General features: G+C 31.0%; 1 protein-coding gene across 1 annotated transcript; it reads left to right on the forward strand.

The window, feature by feature from the left end:
- The first annotated feature begins 1,784 nt into the window (after positions 1–1,784).
- On the forward strand, positions 1,785–11,743 carry LOC105625815 (endoplasmic reticulum aminopeptidase 1-like). Its single transcript, XM_012207131.1, has 14 exons — positions 1,785–1,935; positions 6,711–6,866; positions 7,001–7,080; positions 7,483–7,579; positions 7,657–7,739; positions 7,823–8,028; positions 8,174–8,354; positions 8,564–8,789; positions 8,903–9,480; positions 9,561–9,795; positions 10,178–10,583; positions 10,672–10,814; positions 11,124–11,479; positions 11,585–11,743. The coding sequence occupies exons 1-14, from the start codon at positions 1,785–1,787 to the stop codon at positions 11,741–11,743; spliced, it is 3,057 nt and encodes a 1,018-aa protein (XP_012062521.1).
- The last annotated feature ends 9,483 nt before the right edge of the window (positions 11,744–21,226 follow it).

Here is a 21,226-nt window from a genome sequence, read left to right on the forward strand (position 1 = left end):
ATATTATTATTATATTATTATTATTATATATTATTATTATTATTATTATTTAAATTATAATTAATTATATTATAAGTTGTTGTTAGTTGTGTGTTGTTGTTGTGTGTGTGTGTGTGTGTGTGTGTGTGTGTGTGTGTGTGTGTGTGTGTGTGTGTGTGTGTGTGTGTGTGTGTGTGTGCGTGTGTGTATGTGTGTGAAAGAAATAGAAAAACATCATTAAAGAAATAATGTTTCGTTAAATGTATTTTTTTTTATAATAATTAACATTTTTAATAATAAAATTTCTTATCAAAATGTCGCACGAACAATGATAATAGCGGATGAAAGCTATTATCATTGCGTGCGTAAATATCGTTCATAATGATCGCTATAAGTCGGATCGTATAATTGCTTTTATGTAGACCTTGAACAGTGATATAGTTCCGTACGTTCCCATCTATGATAACAATTGACAATTTCAGATACTTGTTCTCATAATTTCATTGTTTGCATACATATCGCGCTAATTATGTTCTATGTTTTTACTCATTATGCAATTAAATGGTAAGCGTGTAAATATTTCATATAAATATTAATGCTGCGAATTATGGAAGCGATATTTATGCAAGGAAAAACATAGTCAATAAAAATGAACAAATTGTTTTGCAATAACATAATAAAAAATTAAAAATTACAGCGAGGTACTTACAAAAACATGTTATATATGTTATATAGAAAAATAATAATAAAATTTAAAATTATAAAGAAGCATTTTATAAAATATTTTATTGTAAATATTTTTCCTATTACTTCTAGCTTTTTTATTATGAATAGATCTCCATTCTGAAAGTATTGATCCAACAGTAAAGCTTGACGAGAATAACTCTTACTACCTCTATTAATATCTCTTTTAAACCACAACCTTAGTATACTTGAATAAAAAAATTATAATAGATAATTCTTAATAATATTGCAGATGTAAGTTGATTGAACGTCCAGTAACTTTTGACAAAGAAAAACATATCGTATTTAAAGTTAATCAACGACATGGAGAATACAAAATAGAAGACTGATTAACTGCTGTCTATAATTTATAAAAGTTATCATGAACTTCTTTAATTTGTAATTATTCAGCCTCACACAAAGAAACATATGTTCGATTTATAGAAAAAAGATAAAATCTTCAAGCAGCGACGTTAAAGTATCTATATCTTTCTACTTTGAGTTCAACATGAGATTATATACGAAGAAAGTAATAAAATGTTATTAATTTTTTATTAATTGATGTGCACTACCTTGAAGAAAACGGTTTGATCACGGATCACATTTGTCGATCATTTTTATACAATATCTTTTTCAAATAAAACTGAATGTTTATGCGCAACATATCGTTATATCGGGACCAATGCGAATGCTGTCGACATAAAATATTTGTACATGTATAGATGTACTGTGCCGATGTGTAAATTTAACTGAGACTATCAAAAGAGTAACTCGATATAATTTTTGACATGAACATTACGTCCAATATAGGAAAAGGGCGATCGATACCATCGTGAGATATCGTGAGAATATTTGAAGATGGCAGAAGATCTGTGACTCCGACATTTATTTTTCGAGTATAAAGTAGCGATATAAAGTAGCGATAATTAGCAAAACGTCAATCAGCAACAAACTCGAAGTATGTCATTTGACAAACAAAGCGCTTCAGAAACAAAGAAAAAAGTTTCTTCCGCGCGAAACTCCGATTTTGCCGAATAAAAGATCGGTCGGAGTAGACGAGAAAATAGAAAAGTAAAAATAAAATGCCGAAAGGAAGTCCAGGAAAGGATAGCAGTGAGAATATTCAATTGGAGCCTTTGTCTAGGACGTCTAGGCGACATGAATCTACCGATCCTGCAGAAATAGACGTGAAGGCACCGTTAAGACATGCCGCAAGAAAAACCTGCGATTCAGGTACGTAACATTTTATTATAGGTCTTTTTTTTATTCCTGCACTAGACTGCATTAGAACTCTTTCTCGCTTTCGTTAAATATACCTATATCATGTTTCAAAAGTATATAGGTATTAATTCAGTCTCACAGAAAACAGACCTTTATACTTCGTTAAATTTTTTACTACAAAGTGCTAGATATATTATGTGCTAGATATTTATATAAATTACATTATGCAAAAACATATAGAACATAATATAATCGATAAAAAGATATTTCAGACGAAAAGATAAAAAACGTACAATAAATTTTATTGATTGGCTGCGTGGTTTTTGCGAGAAACTGTTTCAGGTAGAAATTGTGCACGCGCATTTTCATTGATTATACAGAATTTAGATCGTAACGATCCGCATGATATATTTAGGGTATTTACTTAGATTGTCTGTGTACACGTGTTCTGCTCAAATAATTCTTGTGATTTCATATTATTCAAATTTAATAAATTCCATCTTAACGTGAATACTGCTTAGTTAGATGTTTGAGATAACGCTCTCTTGTTCGCGTGACTACATAGATTGCCATACATTTAAAATTTGCAAATTGTTGCCCTTCGTGACTTACTCACGATGCAAATCTTACTTAGGAAAATCTAAAGATAGGTATAGCCTTATATGACTTATAAGGAAGAAAGCTTTCGAATTTACGATCTTCATAGTAGTTTAATACATCTCAATTCTTCTCTTATTTATCGCGTCCGCGTGTTTAGCTAATTACCGGAAGATCCACCACACTAATAATACGTGTTCTGAAAACCGTGTTTCCGAAACCAAATTGACTGAGAAAAAGATCGACGTTTATAACGCTAGCCGATCCTTTCGGGACACGTAACTTCGACGAACATATTGCAGTCGGAAAGGGCATGAATGTTTCAATGCGTTTCGGCCAACGTCGGAATTCGTTTGACCAGATACGACATATATTTTAAAACAACACGAAATTCACTGCGATCACAAAATATCTAAATATCTAAATAACTTATATTATACAACACTTATCTTTTTCGTAGTCGAAGTCTCTCTGGAGCAACGAGAAAAAAATACAAAGGGTCATAAGTTCAAAAGTTCAGCCATTTATAACATTCCTTTTCTCCATATTTGTCAATATCAAAATTAGTCCGCATATTAATTTTATCGATTCACAGATATTTTCGCTAACGTATACTCTTGAAATTCTTCTCATAAAAAATTAATTTACAAAAAAAATATAATTTTATCTAATATTAAATTCAGTAAATATTTTTGTTTGTATCTCTCTTTGAAATTAAATTAATTATATGTCAATATATAGAAATCATATTGCTCAACTATGTCTTCTCTAAAATGATGTTAAACATTTTTTTAATATTTAATTTTTAATTTCTGCTGAATTAAATTGTAAGAATTCGCATCAAAAAAGCTTCTTCTATCTTCAATAGAAGCACAAATGTTATTTCGTAAATGAACGTAATGCGATTGTCAGAGGGGCTGCGTGGAGAAAAGAAAATCGATATGGACCCCTCGAACAAACTGATCCATTTGCGCGATTCTGATCTCAAAAGGGTCACATATCTCATATGGAATTGTAGTTATATACATTTGCTTTCGGTTTATACATTGTGAAAACAGCTTTCTATATGTATAGTTTTGTTATTTATTATAGTTTAATACAAAAGATGAGAGAAATTAATTAAAATTGTATCAATACAAATTTATTAAATATTATTATACAATATTACTGCTTGAATATAATAGGATTCAAATCGTAAATAATTTCTGTTACATTTCGAAATCATAAATTAAGTTCTTGTATTATAAATGACTTAAAATCAGAAAATGTAATAAAATCACATGATCATTACATGTTATAAATACATACATTTTTTTTGTAATCTTGATAAAAAAACATATAAAAAAGAAGCTTTCATGGAATTACACATTTTCTTTAATACACAATAAAATCAACTTTATTAATTTTTCAAAACTCGTATTAACGGGAAAAAGCAATGAAAAGAAATGATAGGTAGTAAATCTTTTCTTTGCTTTTATAAAATCAAAACAAGTATTAACTGAGTATAAACAATTTAAAAGTGTAACATAAAGACATCCTAGCATTGGATCAAACTTTGTAATATCAAACAAAACGAAATAAAAAGCCATAAAGCCCCTGTATTGCTCGGTTGATTGCTTCCACAACTGAGACCAATATTACGATGGGCCACCTACGGAGAGGTTGCAAAGCATAGATCAGGGATGGCGCCACCGTAATGCTAACCACCCCCAACTCACGAGGACCGGCAAAACCACCCCCGTAAAGCAGTCCACTACCAGGGGGTTTGGAAAGCCGCCATTTCTGCCTAACTCCGCAGTAGCTATATCCCACGCCTTTAATGCCAATGAAATGTCAGGGAATGCCGCGCGCTATAGACTCGCCGACGGAGTCGGAACGCTCAGCTTAGGTTTCATAAGCTCGCGGTTCCTCGCGTACTGGCGGTACTGGTTCTTCACGGTAGGGTTGATTGCGGTCGTGCTGCTTGCGGTGGTGTTGCATAAAGTCCGAGTCCCGGTTGTGCTCGGTGCATCCGTTACGCACGAGTCAGCGCGTTTACGCTGAATGAGTGACGTCGGTCGTTCGCGCGTCATTGCTCGTGTTTGATTTCTGATGTTGCCCATTAAATCCCACGCGTATCTCAGAAGCGTGCTATCGATAAAGCGTTGAGATTACTGATCGATCTTATTCAAACGTCTAAAAAAAAAGATAGACGCGACCTAATCTGGTCACATTGCTGCATTTGCGTGTAGCGAATGATAGAGAGACTTAAGCCGATAGTAACTGATACGGCTCGAATGATCGCGGCGGCACACGCGAACCGGCTTCACGGTGAATTAAATTCCAAACGCCGTCTATTAAAGTCGAACTTCTTCCTCGTTGAAGCTTCAAAAGCAATTTTGAGACGACGGTACAGTGGCGAAAGTTCGGTCAAGGGAAAAGCTACGAGGCGACGATCAAGCATCCGCGCAAATACTGGCTGAACAGAGAGAGCCGCTCATAAAAGTCGCCTATGCCTCGAAAGACGGTCAGGTAAAAGAACTCGTTCATCGGAGACCGCCGCCGAATCGGTTCGCGATGAGCGAGCAGGATGTGGACGATGTTGCCTTTCTGACAGGTGAGATCTTCCTGCTGGGTGGCTTGTTGGAGAATAAAATACGATCGCGTGCCTCTGACATTTTTTTATTTGATACATATTTACTATACCTAGATTTCTTTTCTATAAGAACTCGGTTAGATGGCCCACTTACAATCCTCCACGAGTTGCGAATAGACTATAAAGCACGTGTGTGCGATCAATAAAACGAAAGCTCCCTCTGATCTTTCGAATTAAAGCATGCACACTTCGTTCTCACCCACGCGCTTGTATCATAATCATTCATGGCTTTTATTATTGAGGTCTCTATTAAGGTCTTTTTATTGAAGCAGAAATAGACATATAACGAGTTGATGTTATCGATGATTTCATTGATTTCGTTGCATGTATCTATGTATATGCATGTGTAAAAAAATATATTTGCAAAAATATTATACATGTCACAAACGTCATATAATTTATACGAATTATCTGTTTTCAAGTTTTATAGATTTAAAGATTTTATTTGATTGTTATTTAAATTAATAAATTTCAATAAGAATTAAATAAAATAAAGCTAATGTATTGATACTACGCAAAAATCTCTAAGACAAATCTTTATTTAAAAAATATTTATTTTTAGAATAAAATTCCTATATCATAGCTTAAAAATTTGACTACAAAAATAATAAATTAAGATTATCCATATTTTGAACAAAAAAAAAGTATAATTTTAAAAAGATTACAGGAAGCATTAAATGCATATTCCTTAAAAATATTATAATTTTAATATCAAATTTTAAAAAATCTCAAATCTTACAAAAATAAATATATATTTTTTTTTACTATTTTAGATGGAATTATATAACATTCATTTCTATATACAAGTTTACCAGTTTAACATATTTCGTACGTTTGTTAAATTCTAATTACTTTTAATTAAAATATATAAGAAATAAATATTTACATATTTAATTGTCTTAAATATAAATAAAAATTTTAAAATTAAAAACGTTAATATTCAAATTATTAAAAATGTTATTACTTCATTTTTTGCATAAGTTAAGTGCACTAGTTATTCTGCATAGTCAACAATGCAAAATCCAGGTCAAGAGCTTAATCGTGAGGAGTGAACTTTTTATTGTAGTATAAGCATAAAAATATTAAATTAATAACCTTAAATATAATTTGTAAATTAAATTCAGTTAAACAATATGCAAATAATATTTTTTATGTACATATATATGTACATAATGAAATTATTTTTTATAAATTATATGTATATACAAAATAATTAAAATTTGAGAATTTTTATTTAAAATGACTTATTTTTATTTTGTAATTATATTAACTTCTTATTCCGATTTGTTGCGTTGTGAGAATGATACGAAGCTGATAAAGAAAGAAATTTATTTTGATTATATATTAATAGCTATGCAATGAATTTTTTTTTTACTTATCTAATCAATTAAAATTGATTATATTAAAATTATATTAAATTAATTATGTTAATCAATTAAATTAATTATGTTAATTAGCTATAAATTATATATGCGCAATTATAATTACGGCGAATTTATACAAAATTATATGATATTGAAGCGAATTCCTTTTTATAGGATTTTCCTTGTTTCAGGAGATAGCAGCGCAGGATTGCACAGACGTAACTTTTACGAGCGCGCAAATGAAGTCGTTAGATGTTCTGAGAGAAAGACTTACTGCGTACTTTGTATTTGCTGCATGGTACTTCTTGTCACAGCACTTATCATTGCCTTGGCGCCTTTGCGAACTGGTATTTAAATAAAATCTTGAGCGAGCCTCGTATTCTCAAAATTTACAATATTAAACATCATAAATTTAATTTTTACAGATTACGTTTTTCATATTTATTTCATATATTCAAACACATATTATTTCTCTCTTTAGGCTGCGTTTGTTCCGAAGAAGACTCAAATAAAATTATGGATGACGAAAAGGATGCTGTGCCTCGGATGGAGAATGGAGAGGTACGCACATTTAAATACATGTGAAAACATTAATATGATTAATATTATATATTTAAGACGAAAAATTGCATATATCTTGTTTGCTTTTGAAAAATTTTTCTATTTGATTTATTGACAATGGTTATACAATATTTGTTTAATTAAATAATATATTTTTTATATTATATTTTATTAAATAAGCTAATTATGTGTATTTTGTAATATTTGTAATATCGTAAAATTAAAAAAGCTACAAAATATAGAAATTTGGAAAAAAAATTTGCTTTAGAATATGTTTAATTAAAGTAAGGCTAATATACATACCGTACAGGATAATGAAAAATGAATTAGTAGATATAATTATGGCAATAAATATTATATTTTTTATTTATTGAATTTAATAAATAATGAGAAATTTTACAGGTGTTTCCATGGGATAACATAAGATTACCTGCTTTCGCACATCCTACTAGGTATAATATTACCATGCATCCAAATCTTACAACCTTAGAATTTAGAGGTAAATTAAAAAAATTTTGCGTTTCAATAAAAAAATATTTCATTTGTACGTAATAAATAGTTTGCTCTCATTTTTAGGACGAGTCACAATTGAATTCTATGTTGATGAAGAGACCAAATTTATCGTCTTCCATAGTAAAAATTTGACAATAAAGGAGCAAGTAAGTTACGATCACAGTATACAGTACGTGTACAGATTTTACAATGATAGTTTTTGTATAATTTTTCGAGAATTGACTTTTAGATAATGAAAGAGGATCAAGAAGAGCTGAAAATCGCGAAATTACTCGAATATCCGAAGCGTGAGCAGTTATATTTGGAATTGGAGGATTCATCGTTTCGGAAAAAGAATAATTACACGCTATTTTTGAGTTTTAATTCAACATTAAATTCTACTGAACTTAAAGGGTTCTATTTTAGCAGTTACATCACGCCTGAAGGAGATTACAGGTAAAAATTATTATTATTATTATTATTATTATTATTATTATTATTATTATTATTCCCTTTACACAAATAAATATTTTCTCATACGTTGCTTCATAAATAAAATTTAATAAGACTGGGCTTTTTAATTTTTTTTTTAATTTTTTAGATATTTGGCTACAACTCGTTTCGAACCAACATACGCGCGCATGGCCTTTCCATGTTTCGATGAACCACAATTTAAAGCTAAATTTAAGATATCAATATATAGAGATAGATTTCATATTGCGTTATGTAATATGCCTGCGATAAATACTGAGGAGGCTGGATTTTATTTGGGTACAAATCTTGTAAGTACTTTAGTAAGTAAATAAATATGTTATTTAATTAATGTTACTTATTTAATTTAATGTGAAAGCTTCATGATTGACATCTCAAAAAAATCATCTTTTTCCATTTGCTGATCGTAAGCATAACAAATCAGATTATTGCAATTATGGTATTATCTGCGAGTGACCATATTTGCATCAACCTGATTCAGAATAATGTTGCTTTTCAGCTACGCGACGATTTTCAAGAATCTGTAGACATGTCAACGTACTTGGTGGCTTTTGTGGTATGCGATTTTAAAAGAGTTTTCGAATTAACAAAGAGAAACACATCTGTAAGTGTATATGCCGCATCGCATATGCTTCCGCATATGGTATATGCCACGACCACTGCTACTCGTATTATGGATTACTTTGAATCTTTCTTTGGCATACCTTATCCTTTGCCAAAGCAAGGTACGTTTTTCAAACAAAATATGGATACTTATGAAAAAATTATTAATACTTTGTATTTTAATATTTTATAATATATATATATATATTTATATATTTTTTTTTTCTGCGCTTAGATATAATAGCAATTCCTGATTTTGAACCCGTTGCTATGGAAAATTGGGGCCTAATTACTATTCGAGAATCGTTTTTAATGTACGATCCAAAAGAAACACCTACAGAAATACAAGAATATATAGCCGTTATTATGGCTCACGAATTAGCTCATCAATGGTTCGGCAATCTCGTGACAATGAAATGGTGGAATGATCTGTGGCTGAATGAAGGTGCTGCGACGTTTTTTGAATACAAAGGCGTGAATCATATTTTTCCTGAATGGGGCATGATGGATTTATTCATATTACACAAAACGCAACGAGCACTTGAACTCGATGCACTAGCCAATAGTCACCCTGTAAGCGTATTCGTTGAAAACCCCATTGAGATAGAAAGCATATTCGATACGGTTAGCTATTACAAAGGTGCTTCCGTCCTCTATATGTTGGAAATAGTTTTATGCGCGTATGCTTTTCAAAGCGGACTAAATGATTATCTAAATATGCATGCATATGGAAATACGGAGACCAATGATCTGTGGGAGGTTCTCACAAAACATTCTAAAAATTCATCTGTTAGTACAGAACTTGATGTGAAAGTAAGTGAAAATAAGTATGTAAGAATAATTATTTCGCGCGTTTTTACTGCATATATTTAATACAATTAAATTGTATATAGATTATAATGAATACTTGGATCCAACAAATGGGCTTCCCACTTGTTACCATCATTCGTGAAGATAATACTATCACAGCGACCCAAAAAAGGTTCCTTGCTTCACCTCGAGAAGGAGCAAATATTTCGCATCCCAAGTCACCCTTTGACTACAAATGGTATATCCCGTTGCATTGTTATACAGACAAAGATGACTCGACAGAATCTTATATGGAAGTGTGGATGAATATGACCGATGGTAATAATTCAAATTTATGTCTATTCAGAACTTAGACTTATATATATAGAGCGAGCGCTTCTGTTAAAAGCTGATCGAAGGAGAAGGAAGCATGTATACGGGCAATCTCTAGCTTGTTACTGCTGCTCTTAAATCTTCTTTTTTTGCACAAAGATAGCATGTCTATGGACATTGGAAGAACGAAAATAATAGAATATAACTATCCTTCAATACATATAATAAGATATAGCTAGCTTCTCTTCAATCTTATCACGCAAGCTCTTGTGTGAAAGCGCAATCTGTATATGTAAGTTTATGATACAGAAGACACGTACTTTTGCTACATCCGATTTCTACAAATCCTGATTAAGAAATTAAGACTATTATTTCATATTTTATTTAGCAACTTTCGACATATCGAGTGATGTCGATTACATCAAATGCAACATCAACCAAACTGGCTTTTATCGAGTAAATTACCCGAAGGAGATGTGGACTTCGATCATTAAAATTTTGATAAAGAATCATACCAAGTTTAGTCCGGCAGATCGGGCGAATCTCATCGACGATGCATTTGCGCTTTGTGATGCGGGTGAGGTGGATGCTTCAATCCCATTAGAACTTTCGCTTTATCTCGTCAATGAAAAAGATTATGCGCCATGGGCGACCGTACTTCGGTATTTGAACTTTTGGAAAGACAGACTGGCCGAAAGCGCAGCGTATAAAAAATATACCTTATTCTTTCAACAACTGATGGGTCCAATTACAAAATACATTGGCTTGACGGATGAAGGCTCTCACTTGAAAAAGTATCGTATAGTATTTAAAAATCTTGCTAATTTTTATTAGATATTCACTGACTAACAGGATATTAATCCAAGTTTTATTTTAATGTAGATTATTGAGAACAGCAGTACTAAAATCCGCTGTTGAATTAGAAATGGACGATGTAGTGAAATCTGCAAAAAGTCTTTTTCAAGATTGGATATCAAAAGATACACGCATCGCACCCAATATACGGAAAATCGTTTATATGGCAGGTAAAGAAAGGATATACTATTTATATAAAATATTTATATAGTTACGTTTATATAGTTATAGATAATATAATAGCAATATAATTATATAGACTGGTATTCATAGACTGTTCTTATATTTAAAATCATCTTAAATGCACATAAATCAATCATAGCAATATTAGCATCTTAAATCTTAAATCATAAACCAATCGGAACAATATAGCATCTTAAGATATTAATTAAAATAATGTTGAGAAATAAGAACCAACTATGAATATCAGTCTTAGAGAAACGCAAGTAAAATAATTTGTAACACTAATATGCGTATAGGTATCAAGTTCGGAGAAGAGGCTGACTGGCAGCATTGCTGGCAGGTTTATCTTAAAACACAAATTCAGAGTGAAAAATTATTAATGTTGCAAGCTTTAGGCTCGACAATGGATCCTTGGTTACTTAAACGTTATCTTCGACTATCACTGAATCGAAATCTGTTTAAAGCACAAGAAGTTAATACTGTCATAACGTCTATTGCTGCCAATCCACACGGACATTATCTCGCTTGGCGTCACATTAAAGCTTATTGGTCGCAAATAGAAGCCTTATATGCAAATGAATCACTCTCAATAAACAATCTCATACTTAGCGTTGTTCCTGACTACTTCATTACAGAATATGATTATCGCGAAGTAAGAAGAAATCATTTCTTTGAAATTTTAATTTCTCAAAAATAATTGCACTTAATTTTTTAAAATTATACCACAATAAAAATATTTTATAATTTCTTTTTGTAGGTTTCGGAATTCTTCAAGCAACGCGACGTTCGCAGCGCTAACCGCACCCTGCAGCAAAGCTTAGAAATGATAAAATTCAACATTCACTGGGTAAAAATAAATGCGAAAAGCGTAAATGATTGGCTCACTACATATTTCACGAAAATGAATGCAAGTTAACCTTTGATCATTAGGAATGAACTGATCAAAGGTTAACTAACAAAATGAATTGAAATTTAATCGTATATTCAATTGTACCATTATGGCTAATTTTTCTACAATTCTTATTCGTACACCTTTAAGAAATACGTGATATAAATTGCGAAAAGTGAGATTCTCGATTATTTAAAGAGCAAAAAGAATCTCAAACGTCTAGATATAAATTTATCGATCAAAAGTCAACCATTTTTGTCAGTTTCATTATAGGAAATCGTTTCCGCAGGCAAATTGAATTTAAAAGACGATAACTCTTGAACGAGTTTAAATCGTATTTCTTTAGAAAGGCGCTTAAACTTATCCTGTATAAAATTTGTTATAATTTGCTTGCTGGAAAGGATTCTCTAATAAGTCTATAAGAGAGAAGCTGCATTGTTTATATGTAATACATTATACACCGATTTATACACACTTTTGAAAGTATTTATTTAACATGCACGCGGTGCGGGCCAGTCGAATCATTAAGTATAAAAACATAACGAGAAAAAAGACATTGTTGTTCCTAGGATAGTCGTTGATATTCGGCAGATAAGAAATAACGACATATGCCTATTGGCATTAAAAGACCGGCTTCCAGCAATGTAAGATTAATGTTAATCGATTTAACTTACTATTTATCTTTTTGTAATCCTAAGTATTAGAAAAAGATGAACAGGAAGTTAATATTTCTAATTCTAAAAATTAGAGTAAGATACGAGTTAAACCGAGATAAAGTTTATCTTACATTGGAGGAGTCTGGCTAATCTCTCGAGTTTGCTACATTTTAATGTAATAAAAAAAGATAATCATTTTGTCGCAAGCTCGACTCTCCCTGTTAAAGAAAACGCCCCTGTTGAAAAAAACGCTGATTACATATTATATTATTCACGTACATCCTATGCATAAGTCTGCGACGTAGCAGATATTTAGAAGTAATAGAATTATTATCATGACTGTATGAGCAATCGTTCGACACATTTAAGTAGCATATCAGTGTATGACAAAGAGAGGCATAATACGCTAAATCTCTCGGGGTCTATGCCATAAGCACCGTCCAGAGAGATATGGCGGCGTTAAAGATAAATTCGGTTGCGAGAGCCAAGTGGATATATGTCAAATTAATTGTAATTAAAAAAAATCGATGTATATCATGTGTATCGCATATTCGTGTTTGCTAAAGGTTCGCTGGATGCGCAGGATACGTCTTATATGAGATATTCTCCATGCGAAGTATAAATAGAGAATTGAATATTTTATTATGAGAAAATAAATAAATTTGTATAATCTAAACAACGCTTTATATATACATATGGTGTGCATGTATTAATTTATATAAGACAATGTGCCGTGTTTTTCATCGAATGCTTTGTGAAAATCTAAATGCTAACGTAAATAATCAATACTGGATTTATGTAGAATCTTTTCGTCACGGTTTTCAAAGCATTGCGTTTAATTCTGGAAAATTCTGATCAACAGTAATAAATCTTAATTTGAAATAGGAGAAATAAATTTCGCAATGCGAACGACACCTGAAACAAATTCATTATATTTTTGTCTGTTTATCAATCGTATAATTAACTATTTGGACAATAAATACCAGAAAATAATGAGATAAATTTAAAAATATTTAATTATACCTGGAGGAAAAATTTTTACGAAAAATTACACAGATTGAGATAAGATCTTAGAAATTCTTAGTTTTTCATAGATATTTGTAGTGAGACGTAGAATGTTTGTTTGAAAAAGCAAACAATTCTCTGCCCTCAAACAACGTCACTTTATATCCCATTACAAATATCTATGAAGAACTAAGAATTTCTAAAATGTCTCACTCTATGCTTACCGCATAGATTGAGACATCTTAGAAATTGTTTTTCGCCAGGATATTATAGGTCAATTGTTTTAACAATAATATAGATTAAGTTTTTATGTTCTGGAATTAAGTACGTAGGCATCTAATAAAACTGATCACACGGATATAAAGATACGAAGGCTACAAAGTGTCTAATATAGTTATACAGGGAAACAAAATCAATCTACAAACATTCATGTGTTCTCCAATTTTACTCCTTGAATATTTCTTCTGCCGGTGGTTAATTATATCCGAAATTCGTGTGTCCTTGTAAAAATACAGTTGAAATTTAAGCACTTGTTTAAATGAAACACATTATTAGTAATTGTCACGCTCGTTACACACGATGGTTCGGTATTTTTTTACCACAGAATTTCTACTGCCATTTTGCTTGCCATTATCAATGCCCACTACAAAATGGCATTATCTAATATCTTATTGTTAGTGTTTTTATTATTGGATCAATAATGGCACATAATTCATTGCGTTCGCATTTATATGGTTCTATGAGTGAACTGAGGACACGCACATATAAACACTTACACATATAATACATATACAATCCCCGTACATGGAGAAAAATCTGTAAATAATAATCTGTAATAATTGCAGTATGAAATCACTTTTCATTATTCCATTAAGTAGATTTTGATACATTCTCCAAACGGCGAATTAATGAATCGACGCACAATTAGATATCTTACGTGTAAATAGCATATTTTTTCACTAACGGATATTCTCTCTTATTAAAGCGTAAACGAACGGTAAAAGCTTCGGAATTTTTAAGGAAAATGCGAACCAACTGGCCTATTTTCACATTCTTATAATATCCGAAAGTATTCATGTAAATGCATATGTAATGTATGTACAATTATTCCGTAACTTGCATATTCATGGATCAGAATTTTAGCTGCAAATTTAAATTTAATAACAATTCTTCAAATATTTGACATTTTATTTTCTATGATATTTGTATCAGGATTATTATTATTTAATCTTAGATAAATTTATGAAGGCAGATAATGTCAGTTTTTATTTTTTGCTGAGAAGAATTTTATAATATCAAATACTTTGTACACGATACGACACGAAAAAAATGTATTGAAAGTTTGGAGTAATCAAGAATAATCAAGAGTATGTACACTGAAAAAAAAATTATTGATTCAATTAAAGTCTATATTACGGACTATCACTAACATAAGTAATTAATTCATGTATATTTTTATTAACGTAAAAACCTTGATTATTGAAATAATAATTTAATGCCTTTATGCCATGAATTAATCACTTATGTTAGTGACAGTCCATATAGACTTAATTGAATCAACAGCATTTTTTTTCTCAGTGTACTTACATATTTTACGCAGTTAACTCTATTACGTCTTAAGAGAACGAGGCTGTCTCTCATATTATGTGAATGAATTAACATAACAATATATATTGTATACCATTCTCAACTGTATTGTTGTCATAAATATTTTGTTGTATAAAAAATATGAAACATGTACAAGCATATGAATTAATATATTTATGTTTAAAGTACATCAGATATGTATTACCTTAAATTTTATTTTCTGAAATTAACATATACATCTTTTTATCCTTTTTTTTTATAATATAATGTTATAAAATGATATAATGATATAAAATATCACAAAAATGTTAAATGAAATTTATTACGTAAAATTATAACCAATTATAACTGCTGAAAAGTGGAAAAATAATTTTTATTGTAACACAATCGGAGATTTTGAAATTAAGAAAAATTATTAATTTATATTTAAGCATAAAATATTAAAGCATAAATTACATTTTATTGGATTATGAAAAGTATTTTAATATTAATTAATAATAATAATCTACTATGTATGAAATACATTATATGCGAAACAGATATGTTAAATATACTAAATTATTCTTAAAAATTTCATAAATATTCTTCCAATTTTGTTTTTAATATCTATAAAATTGCTGCTTGTTATTGAATTAGTTAATTTTTTTAAATAGTATTTGTTTGCCATCATGCATAGCACATAATTATTCGCTCAGTCAATTTATGCACAATAAACCAACAACATTTTATAATTAAAGTACTTGTTTTAACATTGTATTTATAGGAGATCTAGCCGTAAATCATCATGAATCGCACTAATAAAAAATCTAGATAGAACTAATATCTCCTGACTATATTGATATAATGTTGACATAATGTTGAAATTCTAAGAATTATAGAAAAAGATAAGTAATAGGTCAAATCGAGATTAGAGTTAATCTTACATTGTGGAGCCGGATTTAAGAGTACTAGAATTGTCATTGCAAAAAATTCCCAAAAAATTTAAGTAATTAACATTCAAAGTGACAAAAGCGAAATACAAAACATTAAAGTATCTTTTATCTTTGTCTAAGAATTTGTTATTTATAAAGAATAAATGCTTTCTATTTGGTAACATGTAAGTCGGCACAAGAATTGTTATATCTTTGTTACTTGCTAAATCAATCAGTCAAGAAAGATAGATGATGCTTACGTCGCTTATAGCCAAATGAAAAGCATCTAATATTAAATTGAGAACAAATCGTGAATGTAACGAATAATTGATGTTTTCATGTTTAACAGATATGTCGTAACTGATTTATTTGGTATAGGATTAATTGCAAGATTTGAATTTTCTTTCATTATGTTGCTTGATGTAATATACTCTCAAATGTTAACAGATGTGTGATTTTCTAATTTCTCTTTCTTATATCATTTTTAACCAACGTAAGTTACGTAAAATATTTAAAAATATAGTATTTTAATCTTTTGTAATACTTTACAATTTTTTAAATATAAAATGTCATTATATAACGATAAAAATGTAAGAAGCGTCATGCATAGCGCTTTATATATACATATACAGGGTCTTTAAAAACGGAAACGCTAAAATATCTCGAAAACGATCAACTTAAAAATATATAAAAGCAAAGTTGTAAGACTTCAAAAAAATCTATCTGATGATAAAAGTTTAACCTTGGGTAGACATAGGTTTATATAGTATATATCTTATAGCTTATTTTAAGAGATTTTTAAAACATTATAATAAAATATTTTTTCATTAAGTATTTTTCGAATAATAAGTTACAAATGCCTTGAAAGTTACAGAATCGCCGACATTAGGATTACGCAAGGTATCCGACCGACGGCTAAAACCTCTTGAATATTGTTCAGAATCATGTCCTATATAACATTTGTCAAAATCAAGGCCAATTTATTTTCATTTTTACATAAAAATGAATTTTTAGCGCAAAAATGAAAATAAGAGGAATAATCTCCAATAACCTTGATTTTGACAAATGTTATCCAGAACATGATCCCGAATGACAAAAGGTTTTAGCCTTTGGTTAAACACCTTGCATAATGCTAATGCCAGCGTTACTCTAACTTTCAAGCCTTATAACTCGGAAAGTACTTCATGAAAAATTACTTTATTATAGTGTTTTGCTCTCGAGGCTACAAGAATATGCAATAAAAAATAGGGGGGTTCCATTTAAAAAATTCAACTTGATCTTCATATGACCTTGCAGAGGCTCCATCCAAAGTCAATCTTATCATCATTTAGGTAGATTTTTTGAAGTCCACAACTTTGCTCTAATATATTTTTTGCTAGAATTGATCGTTTTCGAAATATTTTAGCGTTTCTAGACTTTTTGAAGACACACTTATAAGTCCAATTTTGACAAAGCGCTCGTATGCAGAATGGACTAAATCGAAAAGTCCTGTACCATTTTTTTGTAATTTACGAAATAGTCAACGAGATATTTCTAAAGATTGTCGAATAAGTGAGTAAAATCAATACATAAGACTATTTTAAGATTTCTTTCAGAGTTTTTTATAAAATATCTTAATGATTGAATGAATTTTTCTTAAAGAATTCTTAAAGAAGTTTTAAAGTTATTTTATATGTAAATTTTAGATATTCTGGTTATTAGATAACTAAAAACAAAAATTGTGAAAATTGAAATTTTAAAGGAGGACTTTTAGACTTAATTAGTCCGCTCTATCTACACACGAGTGTTTTGTTTCAAAACTTACCAGATACCTTATATATACACAATATTTTTTTTAAAGACGACTATAAATGTACCAACGTATACATCGCGACGTGTATGAATATATATTGTTATTTATAATGAATATTACATATAATTTATTACATATAATTTTACATTTAATTTATGCACGCACACACTCTAAAATAATTTATATTTAGATCAAAATAATTATCAAAACTACGCAGAGGAGGCTCCTAAAACATACATGTATATATAATATATTAGGTGTGGGAAAAAGTTCGTGGCGTTTTTTTAATGCCATCTAACGGGAAAGACGTCACGAACTTTTTCCTACACCTAATATATATAGATTCATTACACAAACTTGACATTTGATATTTTCACGAGTTTCCTGTAATTGTTCTGTTAATTTTAGAATCAACAACAGTAGACGCATTTGACGACTCTGACCCCATATTCTAAGTACTCGGTATGTTATGTTAAACACAATAGATACGATTACAATACGATTAGAATCGATATCACGGATATTTCATATTTTCAACAAATCCTTGTATGATTGGGACCCAGCTTATAGTGAGGAGAACTGCAACTGACGATTGTCATATAAAGTATCAATCGCGATGACGCATTGCGGGGCGTTCCTTCATAAACACAGAAGAATTGTTCACGTTGCATACTCCAGCATGTTTCAACATGTTCTTACCATAGCTCCTACTCACTCTAACGAGCACGTTTGAGTGAGTAGGAGTTATAGTTGAAGGAAGTAAGAGCATGTTGGAGCATGCAACGCTAACAAATGTAGAGACATGTATCGGTCTGGAGAAGTATTATAATAATGAAAGATAAGGAAAAGAGCGTATTCAGCGTTGTTCCAAGAGAAGAAGGCATGTCGCTCGCTGGAGAAGCTATCGCGTTTAACCATGTGCGACCGTACTTAGTCGCCTGGCAACGAATCATCATCGACGAAGGTCATGCGACAAGTGAGAGTGAAGGAACGCGTCGTTCAGTATGCGTAAGCGACACAAATTATATGTATACGCGTTACTATATGCAGAAGACTCGTGGTAAATGGTGCCATGTGTGCTGTCCAACACGGGGTCAAAGTTTGTTGTGGCGAATATTGTCGCGGACGGATGTTGCGACCTCGCCAGAGAGTGGCAATCGAAAGGCATTGATACACAGCTGATGGAGAAATCGTTGTCAACGATCGCATGAATCAAAGGCGCGCGCGGGTTTCTATTGACGAACAATTCAACATCGTAAATTATTATTAGCAAATTATTATTAGAAATCGACCACGCTTTCTTTCTACGAGCACTTCCGGATCTGCTCCGGAAATTGCTTACGCTAAGTACTTTGGTTGGAGGTATATTAAAAATGAGACAATCGCTTCTGTGGGAATTTATCTAATGACAGTAAAACGCGGAGAAAGTAAATTGTTTCGCGAAGGATAGAAATTACATCGCGTATTACGCATGTTTACAAACGCACTAATTGTAAGAAAAAAATTTGCCTTCTGCAAAACTATAATTTAGTCGAGACATTTTTTTAATAGCAAACAAATATTCTGTTTTATATAACAAAAAATTTCTGCAAAATATATTTTTTGTTTTGTAAATAACAAAATAAAACTTGTTTATACGAAGGAAACAGTTTTATTTGGTTATATTAATTAAATATTATTTTGTCGTTATTTTGTCGTTAGTTTTGATTTATAGAATTAAACATTTTTTTCTACATGGTTTGCTGAAATATTTAATTATTATAGTTATAGATACAGATTTGAAATTAGTTTTGTTTTGAACTATCAAAATAACGTTAACAATTACGTAATAACGTTAGGCATAATGAGTAGTGCTACAACCTTCTAGCAATTTGAGTTCTACATAATTATTTTGATGATTTTAAACAAAATTATCTTCAGATCTGTTTAAATTTTTAAGTACTTCAGCAAATTCTTTCTGTGCAGCCATACGGTTAGATAATTGATAATGTAATTTTCAATCCGCGAAATTAAATTTGTAGCGGATTAATAATACTCGATAATTAAATTTATTTATCAAATAACAAATATAAATACGAAGTACTCCTAAGTATAGAAAAATTAAGGAAATTACTACAATTACTTTTATCCGGAAGAGGATGACGCGAACGTTTATTATACCTCGCTATATATTTGCGTAATTATAAAAACGTTGTGCATCACTTCGCTTTGTGACTGACTGGTAATAAGGCCAACGGTCTTTCATCAACGAATCGAACTCGCGCGTAGGAACGTATAAAAACAACGCACGTGTCGTCTATTCATTGGCGCTAGCTTGGCGTTCTATCGCGATCATGCATATGTATTTTAATCGAATACATATAAAGCCGCATGATACACAAATTATAAAGTTCGCATGGAATGTGGGCATATATTCCTTAACGAGTCTCAAAACGATTTTATCTTATTTTTAAATGGGGAGATATCTTCTTTCTATATATAGTTCGAATAATTTAATTAAAATAAATTTCAATTTAGAAAATATAAAACGGTGATGATCTAGACGATCAATATTATTCAATAATAATTTAAAATTGCATAATATAATATCATTGATTGTTTGGAGATTACATTTTAAGACTATTTGTTTTTTGAATTGTTTTAAAGAGGCCATCGATAACGTACAAAATGTTTGACAAAATGTTGGATATTGAATCCAACGAGCTGCTCTTTATATTAAAGTATTATTCATTTCATGGTTTCCAATGTTTAAAACAAGCAACTGTGACTTGACTTGAATTTGTATGAAGACAAAACTATAGATTAATATAATATAACTTGATTTGAATTTTTACAAAAATAATAAGATACTATAAACATAAAAGTTTCTAAAAGTTTCTAGTAGACAAATTTCGCAAGATACGCTACAAAATGTTACGTAACTACGCGTATCATCATAATTACACTTTGTATTGCAAAAATAAATAATATTTGAAAATACAAAAACTCAGTTACATAAACAGAACAAAATTGCAACGTATTCAATCGTTTTGCGTCGCGCTAATGGGACTTTCAATGCCGTGATTGTGCATCTTTATGCGATTCTTATTTGCTCACAATACACCGTATCGCAAGCGAATAATCGAAGTTCGTTTGAAACATTATTAAAAAAAAAAAAATCGCGTGCACGACATAAACAAGCGCTCGTTGACGCATTTGACGTGATGCTCTCTGAAGAAGATACATCTCGTGATTTTGTTTCGATCGAGCATATCGATTTCTACTCTTTTTTTCGTGCTCGGAAGTCGCATGTGTATGCGAGCCTGCAGAAATCGTCAGACGATAACGAAATCGAATTCGGCAGTTTGTTGCCGTTTGTGCAAACGCGCAAAAAAGAATTAACGATAATCAGCGGACGCGCGCGCGATTGAGGAAACGCGCGGGGAAATCAGCAGCGTCGGCGCGGCCCTGACGAGCGTGCGACGTCGCCTAAGCCGCGAGTGCTGAGTCACATTTCGCGAACGATCTCTCCCGGCGAGGTGTTCGACGTTCGCTCGCTCGCTCGTTCGCTCGGACGGTT

Source organism: Atta cephalotes (assembly GCF_000143395.1).
Source record: "Atta cephalotes unplaced genomic scaffold scaffold00001, whole genome shotgun sequence".
NCBI classification, from domain to species: domain Eukaryota; kingdom Metazoa; phylum Arthropoda; class Insecta; order Hymenoptera; family Formicidae; genus Atta; species Atta cephalotes.